Source organism: Rissa tridactyla, chromosome 4 (genome assembly GCF_028500815.1).
Source record: "Rissa tridactyla isolate bRisTri1 chromosome 4, bRisTri1.patW.cur.20221130, whole genome shotgun sequence".
Taxonomy (NCBI): Eukaryota; Metazoa; Chordata; class Aves; order Charadriiformes; family Laridae; genus Rissa; species Rissa tridactyla.
In genome coordinates this window covers 65,074,767-65,094,171 of record NC_071469.1, presented here as the reverse complement: position 1 = coordinate 65,094,171, position 19,405 = coordinate 65,074,767, and the positions used below count along the sequence as shown (strand labels likewise).

At 43.3% G+C, this 19,405-nt stretch overlaps 1 protein-coding gene across 7 annotated transcripts in view; it reads left to right on the top strand.

Annotated features, from left to right (window-relative positions):
- SYT16 (synaptotagmin 16) overlaps positions 1 to 19,405 on the top strand; it is a 66,794-nt gene that overhangs the window by 21,310 nt on the left and 26,079 nt on the right. For all 7 annotated transcript variants that reach the window (XR_008466159.1, XR_008466158.1, XM_054199919.1 and 4 more), the window contains 3 exons: positions 2,726 to 2,982; positions 6,933 to 7,376; positions 8,453 to 8,642. Coding sequence is in view for 5 of the 7 variants with exons in the window: in XM_054199919.1 (XP_054055894.1) it covers positions 2,726 to 2,982; positions 6,933 to 7,376; positions 8,453 to 8,642 (891 nt within the window). In the remaining 2 variants the exon portion in view is untranslated. The remainder of the gene's footprint in view (positions 1 to 2,725; positions 2,983 to 6,932; positions 7,377 to 8,452; positions 8,643 to 19,405) is intronic.

Sequence of the window (19,405 nt, the reverse complement as noted above, 5' to 3'; positions counted from 1 at the left end):
AATCCATATCTCAATAATTTAGAGACAGGGATGTTGTGTGGGACCATGTCAAAGGCCTTACAGAAGTCAGGTTAGATGACATCTGTTGCTCTTCCCTCATCCACCGAGGCAGACACTCCATCATAGGCAGCCACCAGATTAGTCAGGCAGGGTTTGCCCTTTGTGAAGCCATATTGATGAAGGTATAATCAGCTTCCTGTCAACCATATGCCTTGACATTGACATATCTTCCAGGAAGATCTGTTCCATGATCTTACTGGTCACAGAGGTGAGGCTGACTGATTGATAGTTCCCAGGGTCCTTTCTACCCTTTTAAAGAATGGATGTGAAGTTCCCCTTTTCCTGGTCACTGTGGGCTTCACCTGACTGCCATGACTTTTCAAGTATGATGGAGAATGGCTTAGCAACTACATCAGCCCATTCCCTGGGATGCATCCTATCAAGTCCCATGGACTTGTGTATGTTCAGGTCCCTCAGAGAGTCTCAAACCTGATCGCCTCCTACAATGGGTAGGACTGCATTCCTTCAGTCCCTGCCTCGAGATTCAGAGACTCGTGAGATGTGGGAGAAGAAATTGCCAGTGAAAACTGAGGCAAAAAAGTTGTTGGGTACGTCAGCCTTCTCCATGTCACTTGTCACCAGGTTCTATGTCTCATTTATCAGACAGGAATGAAAACATCGATTCATCTAAACCAAGCATAGCGTTTTCTATTGTCCTGGTTTGAGGTAAAACAGAACAATTTTTTGTTCATTAATTTTACTTTTTAGCGAGGCCTCTTCTAACTAGATGAATTCTGAAACTAAGAGCATATTGTGCAGAAACTAGTCACTTTCAGAGTAGTAAGAGCTATGTTTATAGTTCGTGCTAAGGAGTGGTATGTAGAGAGGCTCTTGCTTATACTTACTGCTATAGCAACCAAGGTCAGCTCACTTTGTTATTTGCCCCACTGAAGGGTTGGAAGTAGAAAAGTGTAGACGGCTTGCACCTGTGGGGTGGAGCGGACAGGGCAGGTGACCCAAAACTGACCAACAGGGTATCCCATCCTGTCTGCCCCATGCTCAGTATAAAAGCTGAGGAATCAAAGGGTCAGCTCTCTCTTTCTTCAGTGGCCGACGTTCAAGGAGGAGGACTCTGTTCATCTGCCTTTGATCCCCATCTGTGCGTTCCCGAATCCAGGTCCCGTCTGTTGCTGAGTCCAGTCTGGGACTTTCCCGGTGCCTGCTGGTGACGTGATTGTCACCCTGGGATCTTGATAAGGTTTTGTATATATATTTCAATATCTTATTATTTTACTAATATTTTCATTAAAGTAGTTTAGTTTTTTCTAAACTCATAAATCTCTTTATCTCTCTCTCCTCTCCTTGAAGAGAGAGGTGCGGTAGAGCATCTGTCATTGGTCTGTGTCCGGTCCGACCCAAAGCACTTCATCTGTTAAGCACAGTAATTAATACAGTTTTTAAAAATTCGAGTTGGAGATCAAATTTGAAAAAGTAGTGGCCCTCTTGAGAACAAACCTGCAGGTTTGAGGATGAACAAGCATGTGGCGCTGTTTGGGCAGGGGGGTGTACAAGATGATCTCCAGAGATCCCTTCCAATCTCGATCATTCTGTGAAACCTTTAAACCCCAAGTAGCTGTGTTTGCAAAGGAAGTAATTCTGTTTTCATTACTGACATCAGCTGTCTGGAAGCACAACTTGTTTTCTTTTACTGTAACTGCTCCTTGCTTATTTGAAAGAGACGGAGGTAGAATCTAGCTTTTTGTGTTCCTAAAGCAAGGCCTGGCATCAGATGCATTAGGAGGAGGAAGGTCCCTGGTTTTCTTCTGAAAGGGCTTGCAGAACACATTCAAGGCCAAATCGTGATGTTATTTTCCCTGTCCCCCTGCACATGTAATTGTCTGTGTCATTCCACCCAGAAAGCTCTCACTGATGCCTTCAAGTAGAGAAAAGTGGCCTGAGTTCTAAATAGAGACTTCAATGGTGCAGAGAAGGAATCTGTGGTCTGAACCAAGAAGATTATTTTATTCTCATTAATGAACCTTGCTTTAGCCCATGGAGTAAGTGTGTAGGATCAGATGAATTAAAACTAATAAAAGCAGGCAGGAAATGAGGGAATGCATCTCCTCTCAGTTGCCGTTGGGACAGTTTAGCCCAAACAGGGGATTTGGAGATTCCTAGGAGCTTGTGGGGCTGGTCGTGCACACTCAAGCTCTCAGGGATGGGTGATAGGGTCATGGTGTCACTCTTATCTCCATGAAACTCCTTTCCTCCCCAGCACCCTCCCTTTGAGGGCAATGCTAACTGCTGTCCTTTCCTCCTCCTCCTCCTGCGTAGAAGGAAGTTGCTGTTCATCAGGTCTGTGCTGTGCTTTTCTGTAATTTCTCTCACCTGTGTTTTCATGGAAGCTATTGGAATATCCCAGACACTCCATGGATAATTGCATTTGGTGGTTAACTTCTTCAAGTAAAGGCAACTGGTTTCTCAGTTCAGGATGGGATGAGAAACAGTCAAGTCCACTCCATCAGATGCTGATTTATACAGGGTTTCTTGTTTTATTAAGTTCAGTGCTGCAGTACTCAGAAGTAGAAACTGTCTCTTGCACATGCACTGGAGATGAAGGGGGAAAAAAAGAAAAAGAAAGGAGAGATAGGCACATTTTGGGAGGTAGAGGGGGAGGAATTTATTCTAATCCCTCTGAAATTATTTTCTTGCTGAAAACTGTTAGATCTGGATGGACTAAGCCAGCTGAGTTACCAAGACAACCTATCCTATTCTGAAGATGACCACGTATCTGTTGATTCAAGAACAACAATTGAGAGCAGGGGCACTGGGCAGCATAAAGGGCCTAGGATGGAGTCCAGCACTGCTGATGGCGTTAGCCAGCAAGCCACAGAAGGACGTTTGGAAATGGAAACAGCATTTACCAGCCAGGGATTTGAAGTAAACAATGCTACTGACAGCTCATCGGCCTGGAGCCCTGAGGTATGGTGAATTGTCTTTTATTACACATGGTGTAAGCTTTTGAAGGATATTGGGGGCCAGTAATGTTAGGGGAGAACCGAAGGGAAAACTTGATCAGCACAGCACAAGATAACGGTACTCCTGTGTGCATGAACATACACCTCTAGCTATGCGTTTCCTCTTTTTCTTGTATTTTACCCCTTGCTACTAACACTCATTCAGAGAAGCTGCTTTATTGCTTGATTTCTGACTGCAATCTTTGAACTGAAATTGGAGCCATTAGCTGCCTGACAGCATTTGCTGTCATTTAGCAATGGCCCCGGGCTTTGTTACTGGCTATATGTGCAGGGTGTGTTTCTAGGGAGATGGTGTGTGGTCACTGCGTCAGATCCATGCCTCTTTTTCCAGGTGGTTTCTGTGGCTTTAACAATGGGAAGCATCTGGAAAGCTGGGGGCAACTGGTGGGGGCGGCCGGTGACTTGGCCAAGTGACCATCACTCTGGTCCCCATTGACACCAAGCATCCATCCAGGGAAGAAGAGAGCCTGAGAGCTCCTCTGCTTTCTCTTAGTTCTGTACCTTTATTTTGAAGCCTCAACAAAACATTACAGATTTTAAAGCATTATAAACACCTGATGACTTAGCATCCCCCTTTTCTCTTACAATCTTTCTGCATGATGCATTGGTTTTCAGCATTATTTTACCACAAGATTAAATTTCTGAAAAAATATCAGCTTGCATCAGACATATTAAAAGAACAGCACAAAGGTCACATCTTCTGCCTGAGTTAAAAGAGACTGTTCTTCAGCTGTGGCAATTAATACCTCCATCACACTCTGAGCAACAAGGCTTTGAGGGAAGGGTTCCTTTCATCAGAGCATGCTGCCTGCAGCCAGTTAAAAAGATGGAAAGCAGTTCCTCGGTGCATGTGCTCCAGCCCTAAGGGGGGTTTTGAACAGCATTTTGGTTTGCTGCATAAACCAGTCCCACAAAATACTACACAACACATGGGAACTCTGCGTGGCGGCAGCCCTGCCCTCTCTGCTGTGTACCTCTGACATGCACTGTTTGACTGCCCATCTGAGGCTCATTTCTCCTTTTCCACTTTTGATGTACATCGCCGTGGTTCACATGTGTCACTATGTCTCCAGTGTCCTCTTATATTTCTTTGGAATATGTCTCTCGTTTTGCTCCTGGTATCTACATTTTAAAAACGCAAAGAATGGTTATAGCGTCAGGGGGCAGATATGCCCAAGTCCCAGTTTATCTGCTACAAGCAGCTTCTCATCCAAAGGTATTGTGTAGATTAATGAAAGACTTTTTATTGCAGGAACTAAATGTTCTGAAATGCCAGAAATGTCCAAGCGCTATTATGTTCCCCTCAAAGGAACTCTCTTTAGAGACAAAAATGATAATTTTATGCCCCGGCAGTGGAACCACAAGTACCATTTCAAGCCTTGTCCATAATTAGCTGCTCTTTCAGGTTTCTCTGGCAGAAATGGACTTATTTCACCTGGTGAAGTAGATATTGGCTGTCCTGAGCAACTAGGTTAGACATACAGTATCAATCGGTATACTTCGCTTGACATCTCAACAACTGTGCTGAGAGAAGGGAAAGAAAGAAATTCAGACGAAGTATCTAAAACCCACACTTTTCTTGGATTCCAGTTTAATTGTCTGTATAACCAATATGTTCAAAAAGGGCGCATAGCCTCAGCTGAGCTCTGAAAGCCAAGGGGAATTCTGTCAATGACTTCCACAGAAGAAAGACTGAGTGTCTGTAAGCTTTGTGTGCTGGAAACCTCTCCAGGGGTGAGTCCCAGATAGCACAGTGCTCTCTGAAAGGGCCAGCCCATGGGGTCTCTAAAGCTTAGCTGTCCATGGAAAGGTCACTGCCGCAGAGTTTGACATTTCTCTTCCCCTCTCTGCCTCCAGTTCACGCAGTTTTCTCTGCAGTGGATGTGGCCACAGCTATAGTAGCACAACTTGAGATTTCCTGAAATCCAAATCCTTTCTAGCTGTCCTGTCAAAAAACAGATAGCTCACCTTCAGTCTGCCCTGCATGCTGCCAGGAGATGCTCAGTCCTGTTGGGGCAGGAAAGTGCCTCTTGGATCTTTGTACCTGTGGGCTTATGATGACACACAAGAGTTTGCATTCTCCAGCTCAGGCATGTAGATGAAAGCAACGTTATGTCACAAGCACAGTTGTCTCCACACTTTAGCAGCAGTTCTCAAATGTGCCTTGATTCTGTCTTTTCAATAGCAAATACACAGATGAAAGTGGGGAGGGATGAACGTGTGGAGGGAAACATGAATCAAGCTCAATCGCTTGCATTTCATTTTTAAATATTATTTCATCAACCAGACAGAAATAACTTAACAGCTACAGAGAGACACTTAACATTTGCATAACGTCACGTTCTCTCCAGGCAACGCCTTGCGTTTTTGTCTTTGCAGCCTGCTGTTCATACAGAAAGGCATTTTTATGGGCAACCAAGTCATTTTGCGTGCTGTCCAAGCTCTGATTTTTCTCTCTTTGACATTACTTCTGCAAGACGTATGACAGCAGGTCTCCATCACTAATGGGCACACATGGGCTTTTGTATTCACATGCACAAATCCCTTAAACACTTCTGAAAATATGAAAAGCAGGATCTTCACACATGATGGCAGATGAATCCGAGCACTTCAAAAGTAGATTGACAGGAAGAAGATATAAATTTTGAGGTTTGCCCGAGGTCTAGTTTGAGACATGTAGCACCCTAGACACTTCTGAAGGGAATTACGTCAGAAGTCCTACGGCCTATCATCTGTACTTTAAACAATAAGATTCCTATGTTGAAAAGAAGTGCTACTTGAAATGCAAAAGAAGATAAATGTTTGAGGAGGAGGGTGACTCAGACTGCTAGTGACAGGCCTTAATTCACCTTCTGGCTATTAACTGAAAATCTTTCCCTAGTACAGTGTATACTCATGTTTAAATACAAACCATTGATCACTATAGCAACCCCTTTATCACATGAAGCACATTCTACCTCTAAGATAAAAAAGCACTTTTGAACAGAAACGCACACACCCACTCGTCAAAAGGTAAGGTGAACATCTATTTTTTTTATCTTGTTTTATCAAGATGATTTTTGTTTTAAAGTAGGTAAAAGATTGTGTGTGAATTGGTCTGCACATGTTTTTATTGTTTATTTTGAATTTTTATTCTGAAAGTATTAGTATCCAAACTGAACAGGAGGAACAGATGCTTCTCTTGGGAGATTTAAAAGGAGAATAAAGAAGCAGTATGTATTTAATCAGACTGTTTTTCTCGATTATCATTGCTTTAGCTGTAGGAAGAGTATTGAATTATAGGGTAGCATCTAGAAATGGAATTTTCATTCTACAAGGAATTCTGACATGGTGATTTCCCCTCCCATCAAGTTGAACACAGTGCTTATTTTTTTTAATTTCCAACAGAACAAAATATCCAAAAAATCATCAGGTTTGACTGAATTGTTTGATTTCGGTCATGTAAAAAAAATCCATTCTGAAAAAATTCCAGTATGTGTTCAAAGTATAGGTTAAGTTGGTTTTTTTTAATCAAATCAAATAAAACAAATGTATTAATGCCTCAAAATTGACATGAATTAAATAAAAAAAACCCAAAAACTTTCATTTAGTTTTTCCCTATGTAGAATTTTTGCAAATTAAGTGTCTCCTGCAGCACACTTAAATATTGATTAAATTTTTTGTTGGAAATGTTTCAACAAGTGCTGTTGCTTACTAGATTGTATGGGGAGTATAACACAAAATCAGGCAGTTAACTAGCACTGGCTTTTCAAGAAACAGTGGGATCCTTATTTTGCAGAGCAACTGCCTACGCTTACAAGCACAAGTGAGAAGAATATTTTTTTTTAAATAGAGTTGGGATCGCGGAGGCAGTTGAACTCCAATGGAGGTTTTACTTCTTGCTTCTCTTTGCAGGAACATGATGAAGTGAGCAGTGTACCAGCTCATCATGGTGCTCAGGAGCCCATCTGTAAATGTGGTGATTTAGATGTCGTCTTCAACTATAAAGCCTCAAGTCAAAAGCTAGTAGTTACTATCTTGGAGGCCAGGGATATCCCAGACAAAGACCGCAGTGGTGTGAACACCTGGAAAGTGCACATAGTCCTGATGCCTAGCAAGAAACAGAGGGGTAAGACAAGTGTTCAGAGAGGACCCGTCCCTATTTTCAAGGATAAAATTACCTTCAGTAAGCTGGAGCCAGAGGAGTTAAGCAGCCACGCCATTCGTTTCCGCCTCTATGCGGTGCACAAGATGATTGGAGAGAAGATGATGGGAGAGCAGTTGTTCTACCTGAGCAACATCAGCCAGGAAGGGGAAATGAGGGTGACATTGGTCTTGGAGCCAAGGAGTAATTTGAGCGTAAGTTTGATGAAAGAAATATGGAGTCCATAAAGTTGTTCACCTGGTGAATGGGGACCAACTGTACCTGATATCTTTCATTCAGGGCTGTTAGAATGCAATGGGTGGATCTGTCCTACTGTCACTTAAAAAGTTATCAGTAAGGGAAAGCAAGGGGCATGTCTTCCCTACACAAAGCTGTGCCTTATTAACAAAGGCTGAGCTAGCAAACTTACACAAAATCACGTGGATGTACTACATCTACACAAGTCATCAAATGCTGTGCCGTGCAGAAATAGTAGGTTGGTCGTGGGACCACCAAGGCTAATTATGTCTTAATATTGACAAGGACAGTAGTTCTTGTGCACTGTTATGTTGGTGGACCTGTACTACTGCCAGTACAAGAGCTACCTCATTTGTCACTAGCTACTAGCTTGTGGATCTCTGCATTGTGCAGTTTCCATGTCACCAGAATGCTTAGTGATGTTCCTTTTCATGACAGATGGAAGTGGAGAGGTGGGTCATGTGAGGAAGAACTGACTGTGCTGCTTCATAATCTCCCATGCACATCACAGTTGTATCCAGCTCTGGCTATGCCAATCAATTTGTGTAGATGAGCCCTGTCATGACTCATTGTCTACAAAAAGCTTGGTGAGAGGTTGTGTGCACAAGATGAATAAAGCATCATACTCTGGGTGAAGAGAGGGTAGAGAGAGCATCACCTTAGTGAGGAAAGAAAGTAAGAAAATACACAGTACATGACCAAAAAAACCCAAGCTGCAAAGTATGTTCCATCCAAAAGTCATTGTCAAGGAGATTTACTGTGCATTTCATGTAGTAGGATGTGTGCTTATCTCAGAGGCTTTGATCTATAGTAGTGACAACACATTACACGGAGTTCCTCATCTTTAAAGAAAAAGTTCAGAGATGTGTTTTTGTAAAAGTGGTGCTCTGATTCTTCTGGTGCCCCATCATAATTCATTCTTAGTCGTTGTCATCTCTTAAGAGAGATCTTACTAAACAAGGCTACAAGATATAAATTAAGGGAGGGTGGTGGTGAATGTCCTGATGAGACTTTCAGTGCTCTTTCCCTGCAGAGTGCAGACTCTCAGCTTAGTCTGTCAGCAGTCTCTCACAGTGATAGCGCTTCTTCAACACAGTCCCTGTCGCATGGAGGGGTGCCAGAGCTGCTCGTGGGATTGTCGTACAATGCCACTACGGGGCGGCTGTCAGTGGAGATGATCAAAGGCAGTCATTTCCGAAACCTCGCAATTAATAGGCCACCTGGTAAGTACTTTCACTGCTATTAAATAACACCATTGAGTCAAAATTTGCTTTTTATTTTCTTCCTCAAGATATTCAATTATGTCATGTCTGAGCTGTGTTTCCTTGCAGAGTATCTGATCGAAAATTAAAAGCATTATTTCAAGTACGTCTGCTGGTAAATTTTACAGTGTAATTGGAGGCAATCACATGAAGACACAGCTGACAGGACAGTAATACCTGAGTGTCTCTTTTATTGCATATACCTTTACAACATCTGATTATGGCAAAAGTGCTATTATACCCAAAGCACAGAGTACTTCTCAGCAGATCCATAAAAAGAAAGGAACTCTTTTCAAGTGATTATATGTTACCACGTGACCTACAGAAGCCCTGCCTAGTGCCATTATGTGTTTCCCAGGCCTGTATTTTCTTGCTTGTGCTGCTGAGCGCTGGGTGACCTGGTACTTTGGGCCCTTTGGGGGTCCTGCTGCTGTGATTTCTCCTCTGCCGCACAAGAAGATCTTCTGCAGAGGGAAGATTTGATAGTTGTTCTTCTGGGTCGCAACAGTTGAGTTCCCGTCCTCCAATACCTAAAGGAAAAAATGGAAATTGTTTTACAGTAGGTTTAGGTAGTGCTTGAGCTGTAGTTAGTCCTTGAAAAGGAGAGTGGATGGACCGTGCTAATGTCCATCATGTAGATGGGGTCATGCAGCCATAGTGCCTGGTGTTATCTGCTTTGCTGCTGGGGTGCCTCATTCACGGGTTGAACCGCAGTGCTATATTCATCTCGTATTGTCCTTTTGTCTCCTCCTGTCTGAAACCAGCAGCTAATGGCAATGTGAAATAACATTTTTTGTTTGTTAGTGTGTTTGCTTTTTGTGGTGTTGTTGCCTGCCTGTCAAAGGTAATAATAACCTTTGACAGTTCCTTGCATTCACTGGATTTGACGTAGTGTGTCCAGCTTGCGAAATGCTAAGATGCTGGGCTCTCTGTCCCTGCACTAGCAAAATATTTATGTGATATTTCAGTGTATGGACATGGAAACTTACGTTTCCACTAAACTATACTTTAGTATGTTACTGAAATAATCTGTGTCTTCTGTCAGTCCCTTGAGAATTAAGGGCAGGTCTATGCAACAGTAAAACACGTGACACCAGTCTGTGTAGCCCTAGCTAGTCTTGTGTTAGCTGCGGCAGCATCGGTCTCCAGGTGAGTTACTTAAACACATGTTCTTGTTTGCATGTACATGTTTTATTAAAAGATTTCAAGTTAGGACCTTTTTAGTAGTTTAAAGCAAAGTTAGACAAGAGTTTTACCGCACGCTCTAGCAAGCAAGCTCGCCTGTGTTCATTTATGCTGCAGTGTAGCTACATTCTAAAATTTTATTCTCAGAAATGAAATTAAAGTAGTCCCAATATGGGTCCGTGTTAATTTTCTGCAGTTTTTTCTGGCATGTTTTCATGTATCTACGTGTGGTCTTGGAGTTTTGTCTCTTAGCTGCCTGAAGATGTGGATTATGCAGCACTTCTGTTTTTAAATCAGGCCCCGCACAAGTTATCTTGTATCTGGCTGGGTCGGGCATATGTACTGCCCACTCTTTTCCCATAAATGAAATGTCTTCACTGCATAGAACTCAAATAATTGCCTTCCAGCTTACTACCTGCAATATCATGAACAAATTGCTGTCATTTTTTGGTATTCTTTCAACAAATATCTTGCAGGGTGCATGTTGCATAGCTCTATGTGTTGCAGTAAGCTGAGCAACCCTATAACTCATTGTGAGAGCTGGGGAGTTCTGTCTGTCCTGGGCCTCTGGTGGAATGGGGTTTGGCAGATTAGCCATGTGTGTGCAGGTTGGCTTTCAACGTGGGAAAGTTTAGCTGCCTTTATTAGATGTCCCATTCAGCTTTTTAGCTGGTGGGAGCACCGGAGTGCAGTAGTTTGGTTGGCAGCATCTTTAAACCTGATCAGCATTTTGGTTTTGTTGATGAGATTAGAAAAGGAGCAGGTTATGGGAAAAAGAGGCGTTCCTTGAGCGACCTTTCATTTTAAATTCTGCCTCAATTTTCCATTTCTGTGTTCGTAGGGCTTCCTAGTCTAATTGGTTTGATAAGCTGGACAAAGTCTTCTGTCAGCCACCCAAACTAATAGTCCTGACATTTTTTCATAACAGTTTTTCTATCTTCGCTGTTAAGGCCATCCTGAGTTGTTTCTTCATATCCTTTCTGTATCCAGATCAATTTTAGCATTGTCAGACCAGTATCTCTCAGTATCAGATCAGTTTTTAGTTGAAACACAGAAATTCAGAAATGATTACGGGCAAGTTCTGAGCCCATCGCAATCTGCTTCTTTTATTCTAAGTCACATCGTTGCTTCTGCGTTCTGCATTGTTCTTCTGTGCCTATAAAGTTCCCAGTAGTGTGGGGAGAAAAGGAAAGCCCAGTGAAGCAGAAATTGAACGAAGTTAAAAGGAAGGAAGAAAACCAGCAGTTGTCTCAGGCGCTGGAGTAGCGCTTCACAGATAACTCCTGCAGGCAGTGCGGAGGAGTGCTGTGAGGTCCGATCGTTACTGTCTGAAACATGCCAGTGGCTGAAAGAGATGCTCAATAAGTCCTTCACTAGGTGAAGACTAAACTGCGCCCTCCCTTTCTGGAGGGTAAGCAAATAGCTCTTGTGTTTTCTCAAATACGTCCTATCTGCGGTTCTGTTGTTTGAGGCTCAGAGGGAGTGATTTATTTCTTTAAAGTATCATGGGGATTTTGGACATAATAGCGCTTTCGGACACTTAAATACCGAGCCCAAACTGTTATTCAGGGCAGCCATTTATGGTAAGACTGAGAGAAGTCAACGGTCAGAATCCATCTCCATCCCCAGCTGTGCACGCATAGAGCCTATGCAGTACCCATATGTGGTCTTGTTGCAGCCCAGTGGCTTGAGTATTGTCTGCTGCTGACAGCTGCAGCTATGGGGGATGACAGGAGAGTCTTGCACAACAGCAAATTCTCCAGCTGTGCTTTTTGCCCACCTCGGCCCTCTTCTCTGCCACCTGCACTCCTGCACAGGTGAGCTCAGCGTGTCCTGCAGCGTACATGCTCCCTCCTTGGCATCCTTGCACAGGGATTTCACTGTGCGTGGAAAAAGGAACTGGACTGGGGCACTGGTTATTGTAGGTGTTAAAGACTCTAGAGGCTAAAACAAATGGTTTTCTGGAGAAAGAAAGGAAGATTGTGTACATCTCTCAGTTTTTCCTGGGCACATGTCACTTCACTTAAACCTTCAAACTGAGTCAGGTAAATATCAAAGTCATGGGTGCTTATATGGGAAATAACTGGGTTAGGAAACAGCTGGACAGCTTACAGAGACGTAAATCTTGCAGTCAGTGTCTTCTCTTCAGGTCACATGTGTGGGATTTAAGGATATTTTGGTCAAGGGTAAGTGTCCAGGTATTGTTCTGGGGAACATGCTGAGTTATAGCCCTGGTCTACAGTCCCTGCTCACACAAATAGATCCATTATCACTCAGAGCACTTAAGACCACTCAAGAGTATGGCTGCAGCATTGGACCATAAATTGTCAGTGTGTGCCAAAAAGCCTCATGCGGAAAAGCATCTACGGTTTTGTTAGATGTGGACACCCTCGGTGTTTTAGTGCTAATGGCTTGTGTGCTGTGCACCTCATTCTCTTTGGTTCTTGTAAAAATCATTAACCTGTGCTAGCATTTTGTAGGGCTTTGTATTTTGGTCTGTGGTATTGTATCTTCTTAGATGTTTATTATACAAAAAGTAACAAGAGAAGCCTACGCCACTGGCAGACACATCTTTAAAAATTCATAACCAGTTACATACTATGTCCTGGTAGTAGTACCTTGGGATTGTAGTGATGGACCAGGAATCATTTGTGCTAGTCAGTGTATAAACACACAACAGAGAGATGCCCACGTGATGTTTAATCTTCATCAGCTACTCTGCCGGCTGCAGCTCTCTCTCCTGTAGTCCAGCCTTCGTTCTTTTCCCTTCTGCGTTTCTTTTGGGGCTTATGTCTATGTGCAGTGCAGTTTGAGAAGAATTATTGTAAAAATATTCCCTCACCTAAGAAAAGTCCTCCAAGCTTTTCAGCAGCTGCAGAATTAATCACACATAATAATTACATCTGTACACGATCATTATTATACCAGCAGCATATTAACCCCATTAAACAAATACAATAGCATTAATGCTGGAAAAGACAGGAGGGAGAGAATAAGCTATCAGGATTTCTGTTGGGAAAAGGAGAAGTTCTTGGAGTAAAGACTAGTCTGAAAACAAACATCTACCTGAGCCACAGATGATAACGCCAAGTACAGAAGATACTCCCATAGAAAAATTAAGATCCTTATCTGGTATTTGTTGCTCTGCTATCAGAGTGCTTGAAAGCCATTAGTGGATTTTATTTTATCAACTTGTTTATGAGGAAAGTTATCCCTGTTTCATTCCTGGAGAATGAAGGCAGACGTTAATTTCTTTAATTACTCCTGATCAGACCAAGAAGCTGAATAAAAACCCCCCAACTTTTAACCTGCATATCTTGCTCTGAACTTGCTTGAGCTCCTAAAGCTTTGTAATTCATGTTTCCATCTCATCAGTAATAGAAGGGGGGTCTGTACCAGGGTGAGCTGGGGTGGATTCAGTCCTCCGAGAGCCTGGTTAGCAGAACAGTAGAGGTGCTGGGCAGCTACTTGCTGCCAAGTACTTGCCAGTCAGTCACAGTAAACTTGTACAAGACCACCTCTCCTTCTGCATCTTTTTGCTGCCTATCCTTAAATATAGCTTGAATAAACTTAGAATAAGATCAGCTGAGAAATTTTTGTTCAGGGTAGTAAAGATGAAGCCAGCTGCAAGGAGCCCTGGAAAGATGTTGCAGTTATGAGCAGCTGGGTAGTGAGGTGGAAGATGAAGTGTGGATGAACGTAAGGTATTGCATGGGGGCACGGGTGAGATTCAAACTTAATCTGGATGGACTAAGAGCCACTTGTGAGTGAAATATTAGGCTTATAGTAAATAGCTCCAGGAAAATGTCCACTCAAGGGTCAGCAGTAGTAGTGAAAAAAAAGCAAATTAAGGGTTAGAAACATACAGAGGACAAAATGAAAAATTCATATTTGACTGTAAACATACAGTCATCAGTGTAATGAATACTCTGTACAGTTCTGGCTCCCTCTATTCAAATAGAATACAGCAGAACTGGAAGGATGTGGTGAGGAGTGTCCGAGACACAGGGATATGGGAACAGCTTCCGGGAAGCTGCAGCTGAATAGACTGTGCCTCCTTCGATGCTATGACAAAGGGAGACAGGGGAAGATCTCATGGAGGTCTATGAAATTGTAAGTGTTGTTGAGAACGTGAATTGTCAACAGCTGTTTGTTGTCTCTCCTGATACAAAACCAAAGCATAGTAAAATGAAGCGAGAAGGTAGCGTGTCCTGAAGAGGACACAGCTCTGCAGTTATGCTGTTGAGTTCCTCACTATAGAACGTCATGGATGCTAGAAGTCTACTTGAATTCGGTACAGCACAGGACAAGTTCCTGAAGAAAGTTCCACTGAGGATCATTAAATATGAAGACACTGCCTCTGACTGAGGAAGTTCTTGAGTCACAAATTGCTGGAGAGAATGGGAGGCTGGGAGTCAGAGGGAATCAGCATATTTGCCGTATGTTTATAGACTTACTAAAGCATGTGGTATTGGATGCTGTTGGGTGGATGGACTGGCTTGGTACAGCTCTTCCCACCCCGTGTGAGACCTGGGCCTGATTAGGCTCAGAGAAGCAAGATACAGAATAATGGACTTTTAAGGAGCGATTGTGAGATTTTTGTGGGGGATATTGCACGATAATTAGACATATGATGATAGTATGCAGTTATCCAGTAATGTTTTCAATAGTTTTGTATTTCTAAAAGGTCTATGAAAAGTATAATTGATGTTACACTTGCAGGGTATAAAAATGAAGATATTTCCGAATCAAAGGAGTGCATTTGCAGTAGAATGTATGGTGATGCCTTTTGCATTCCCAGAGCTGTGAACAAGAAAAAAATATATTTATTATTTTTTCCCCTCCCAAAACAAGGAGAAGTCAAAGCCATTGCTTCCAGGGTAGAACTCTCCTAATTCCAAATTTCAGTTGGAGCTGAATGCTTAGTGCAAATCTGCAGTGACTCTACAGAGCACTGATGACAGGCTGTATAATAAAGCTATACCTGGGGTCACCACTGATGGAGGTGAGAAAAGCCAGGCTTAAGCATCCTTACATCATGCGCTGCCGTTGCTGTTGCTGAGGTGTGCATTCATGCGTTCTGATACACTCTTGGTTAAAGTTACCACCCCCTCTCTGAGGCAGCAGCAACGCATAAAGTCCAGTGTATGTTATGGGAAGTGTTGAAATGCCCTTATTAGAGGAGAGCCACCTTGTGCGTCTGGAGCGGTGTCTGTGTCATGCTGTAGCTGTGTAAGCCCAGACTAAAGCTGCACCTCCTGAGGGCTGGAGAGAGCAGGGAGGTGGTAAACTGGCTCCAAAGCCCAAAGAGTGTCCCAGGTAAGGGCTGGCACTGCAAAATGGAGCAAATATGTGGCAGCAGAGGAGGGTTACCAACCAACTGAGCGCAGAGGCTCTCTGGAAGCACCTTTCCTTCCAGAGAGACCAGGGCATTGCTTCCAGGGAACCCTCGTCTCCTGCACCTCTACAGCCCACCACCTTGCATAAAACATGTAATTGGTGCTGGCAATTCCCTCCCCTCAGGCCAAACAGTGCTTCCAGGGAGCTGTGCACTGCTTTCTGCTGCCTTTTAAATTTAAAGTGCTGCTGGTCTGTTCTCTGATGACTCAGGTGTCATGAAGGCTGCCAGATCCCAGCCTCTCCCTTGTGTGATCACAGCCAGCCCCAGGAGAGGGAACCTGTGCATCAGAGACTCGGTGGAATAGGAGAAGGAAAGTTGGCTCCTCAGCATTGTAGCAGGCAGCTCTTAGCTCTTGTGTGATTTATAGAATAGGCCACAAGCTGCATCTGGCCTAATCCAGACTTTGACAATGTGGATTTGGGAACAAAAGCTTGAGTCTAATTCTCCTTCCTGCTCTTTTCTCAATCCATCTGCAGTGAGCCAGGTTCAGAGCATTCCTGCCCCGCTGCTGGTTTAATGGGGAGGTGAAGCCATGACTAACGGAGCAGTGGCCTTCTGGGTCTCAAACTGAGACCTCATGTTGAGCTGCGCTGTACAGAGCGGCACAGGGTTGAGCTCTGGGGCTGCTTTGCCACACAATGCTGCCGTCTATTATGTAGGCTAGGAGTGTGGGCATGCCAGCTGGGTCAAATTAAGCTCTAGGCCCAAGGCTTTATTTTACTGCGGGTGTTATTAGTCTGGATTGCAGCACGCTGACATGGTTATACTGCTTTTGGAAATGAGCTAGCTTGCCTGGAGCGCGGGTGGGAAAGTCTGTACACACTGTGTTGTACCCTGCAGTCCACAGACCCGAGGAGTCAGTCATCTTTGGTTGTTTACTTCCTTTCTAAATATAAACTCAAGCAGGGGGTTGGACACTTTTGTATTGCACTGTTTTTGTTCACAGGTCAGCTTTATTAATAATGGTGGAGCTCAGGAGAAATGAAAGCAGAATGCACGCTATGGTCCCCGCTCCAAGAACGAGAATGTATAAATTATGGTTGATTATTCCCCTGAGCTGTCATTATCAGTTAGTTCCCTTAGAAGGATGATGACAGAAATGGGTCATTAGAAGAATTGCAGATAAACTGATTGCCTTTGCAGATGAGCTCTCGAGAGGTGTTGTATGGTTGGGGCAGTGTTGATGGAGACAGAGCAGTCTGCACGAGGAGAGGTTTGGCCAAACCTCTGGAGTAAGATTATGCAGTACCAGCCCAAAATGTGTCTGGTTTCTTGCAGCATTCCTTGATTTAGTGCTTTTCACTCTGGTATTAAATGCAGAAGTATTGATATTTTATGTATACGTGAACATTGTTCAATCCACTCATACCAGAGGTGAAAGAGTAAAAATGATGTGTAGCAAAAACTTCTGTTCCAAAGCCTATATGGAACGGAGAGCCTGGTGGATGTGGTGCTAATATTGGTCTTGGCAAAATTAGACTTTGTTCCTGCTTCTTAACAGACTTTTGTGTAACCATGGGCAAGCCACAGTCTCCGACACTCCCAGATATTAGGAGGTCTTGCCTTTCTTCATGTCAGTGAGATAGGTGCCTAAATAGAAGGTGAGCACTTAGGCATTTTAAAGAATGTAAGCCTTAATTTCTCTTCTCCTTTTGTGCTTGACAGAGGTGGCATGAAAGTAAATACACTGAAGAGCGCAAAGTGCTGAGATACCACAGTAATGAGGCCATTACTGAATCTGAGCATGTAATTAGCTGGAAAATGTTTGCCTTCGTAATGAATAGATGCTCTCACACATACATTCCTCAGTAAATATTCAAGTTCATCCTTGCTGTATTCCACTAATTTTACTGTGTATTCGGGGATGGATTTTCTTTGGCAAAGCCAACCAAAGGCGAGAGCTTTCCATCTCAGAGGTCCACCCTGGAACACAAGGAGAACTAGGAAGCGTTTCCTGATAAGACACCTGAAAAGATGCTACAAGGAGCACAATGCAGTAAGGGCAAAGAACAATCTTAAAATGTAGTTAGTGAAGCAGAATAACAGCTCAGCCTTATACGTACTGGCTCTGCAAAGCAAATTTCAGATGCTAAATATATTATCCACACCTACTCTTTTATTTCTGTTCAGGCAAGCTTGATGCTTTTGGCTGGTAAAATACACCCAGTGGAATAAATCTGAGAAGAATTAGCAGCCTGATTTAGTTGTCACTTGCGCTGGTTTTGTGCCTGTGTTTACAAGGGGATGAATAGGGCTCCTGATATTAGCTCTGCCCTGAGTGTAGTCTCCTTCCATCCTGCACATTCTTGCCTAATCCAGATGATACCCGCAGAATCCCCACTGCACCAAGACAGGGCTTTGGTGCAGAATTATGTAGCAGATCTGGTGTGTATTAAAGAAAAAGCCTGATTTTCTGACATTGATCTCTGTTGGATTTAAGTCACTGGTCTTATGATGCTCAGTTTTCTTTAAAGCCAGCTATATTACTCCTCACTTTCAAAAGCTGAGGCCTAAGTTAAGGATGTGACATCCTAGAGTTTATGACTGCAAGAAATTAATCTATTTATTGCCTGGAAAATTAACTGGGACATCCTGAAATGTTGGAGTGAGTCCAGCAGAGGGCCACAAAGATGATCAGAGGGCTGGAGCACCTCTCCTATGAGGACAGGCTGGGAGAGTTGGCGTTGTTCAGCCTGGAGAAGAGAAGGCGCCGGGGAGACCTTATAGCAGCCTTCCAGTACCTAAAGGGGGCCTACAGGAAGGATGGGGAGGGACTCTTTATCAGGGAGTGTAACGATAGGGTGGGGGGTAATGGTTTTAAACGGAAAGAGGATAGACTTTTATTAGGTATTAGGAAGAAATTCTTTACTGTGAGGGTGGTGAGACACTGGAACAGGTTGCCCAGAGAGGTGGTGGATGCCCCATCCCTGGAGGTGTTCAAGGCCAGATTGGATGGGGCTTTGAGCAACCTGGTCTAGTGGGAGCAGGGAAGTTGGAACTACGTGGTCTTTAAGGTCTCTTCCAACTCTAACCATTCTATGATTCTATGAAACAGCATCCTATGAAGTGTTTTAGCTGTGGCACTTGCTTTAGCGTTAAAACCTAAATCATCTGTAATGGAGACGTTGTCTACTAGATCTTTGCTGAATTATGTCATATGCTGCTTTGATGGTATTGACTATAACGTCATCTCTGTAGGGGACTGCTTAAACACATGTACCTGTGGTTAGGTGTGATGAATTGCACCTGGGGTGTCAATACTGGCAGCAATCAGAAGGATGATAGCAAGGTTTACTGAGAGGAAAATCTAGACCTCAGTCTAGACTCAGGGATTGGTTTGGAAAATGCACTGACATTATGTAGAAAATATAAGCTTTCAATTTGAAACGAAGAAAAATTTTAAAATTTGAACAGGGAATTGTACAAATTAGCTGCTTGTTTGTCTTTAAAAATCATCCTGATGGAGATTTTTCAGTATTTTGAAATCCCCTCCTCACAAAAAAGAGGATGAACACATTAAAAAAATCCATAAAACCCCTACTCCCCGCCTATTTCTATTTCCAGGGAATTCCCTGCAGCCTCAGACCAGCAACCAGGACTTCCACACGAGGAGCGCTTCAGTGTGCGTTGTGGTTTGTCAGTGCAAAGCAAAGTGACATCTCTACGAGTACTGCAAGAGATTGTGTCTGGTGGTTATCTTGTGTAGTTTCACATTGAGTCGAGCTAGAATAGAGTCCCTTTTGGGCTTTGTGTTTCTGATGGGTCTGAAGTTGTTATAAAATTCAATCCCTCAGCACCGCCAACATTGAATATTACTGTGGGAAGCAGTCCACCTCTTGATAAAGCAGTTCCTTCCTTCCCAGATACAATCAGGAAATTATTTCATGTCAGAGGTCTGCTTTTCAGTCTTAACGAGTAGGTCTTTGTTGGCAAGATCTACTTCATCTCCAGTGTTACACTGGGAGCCAAGCTGGCACCCCCAGCTAATGATTGGACTGAACTTTCCCTGCAGTAACTCGATAGCTGTACAGCTGTGCAGGCTCACAATTTGCTCCTCAATTGTCAGTCTCCTGACAGCTTTTTCAGTGCAACAGTTTGAGAGGAGCGGAGAGCCTTGCTTTGGAGACACAGAAGTGTT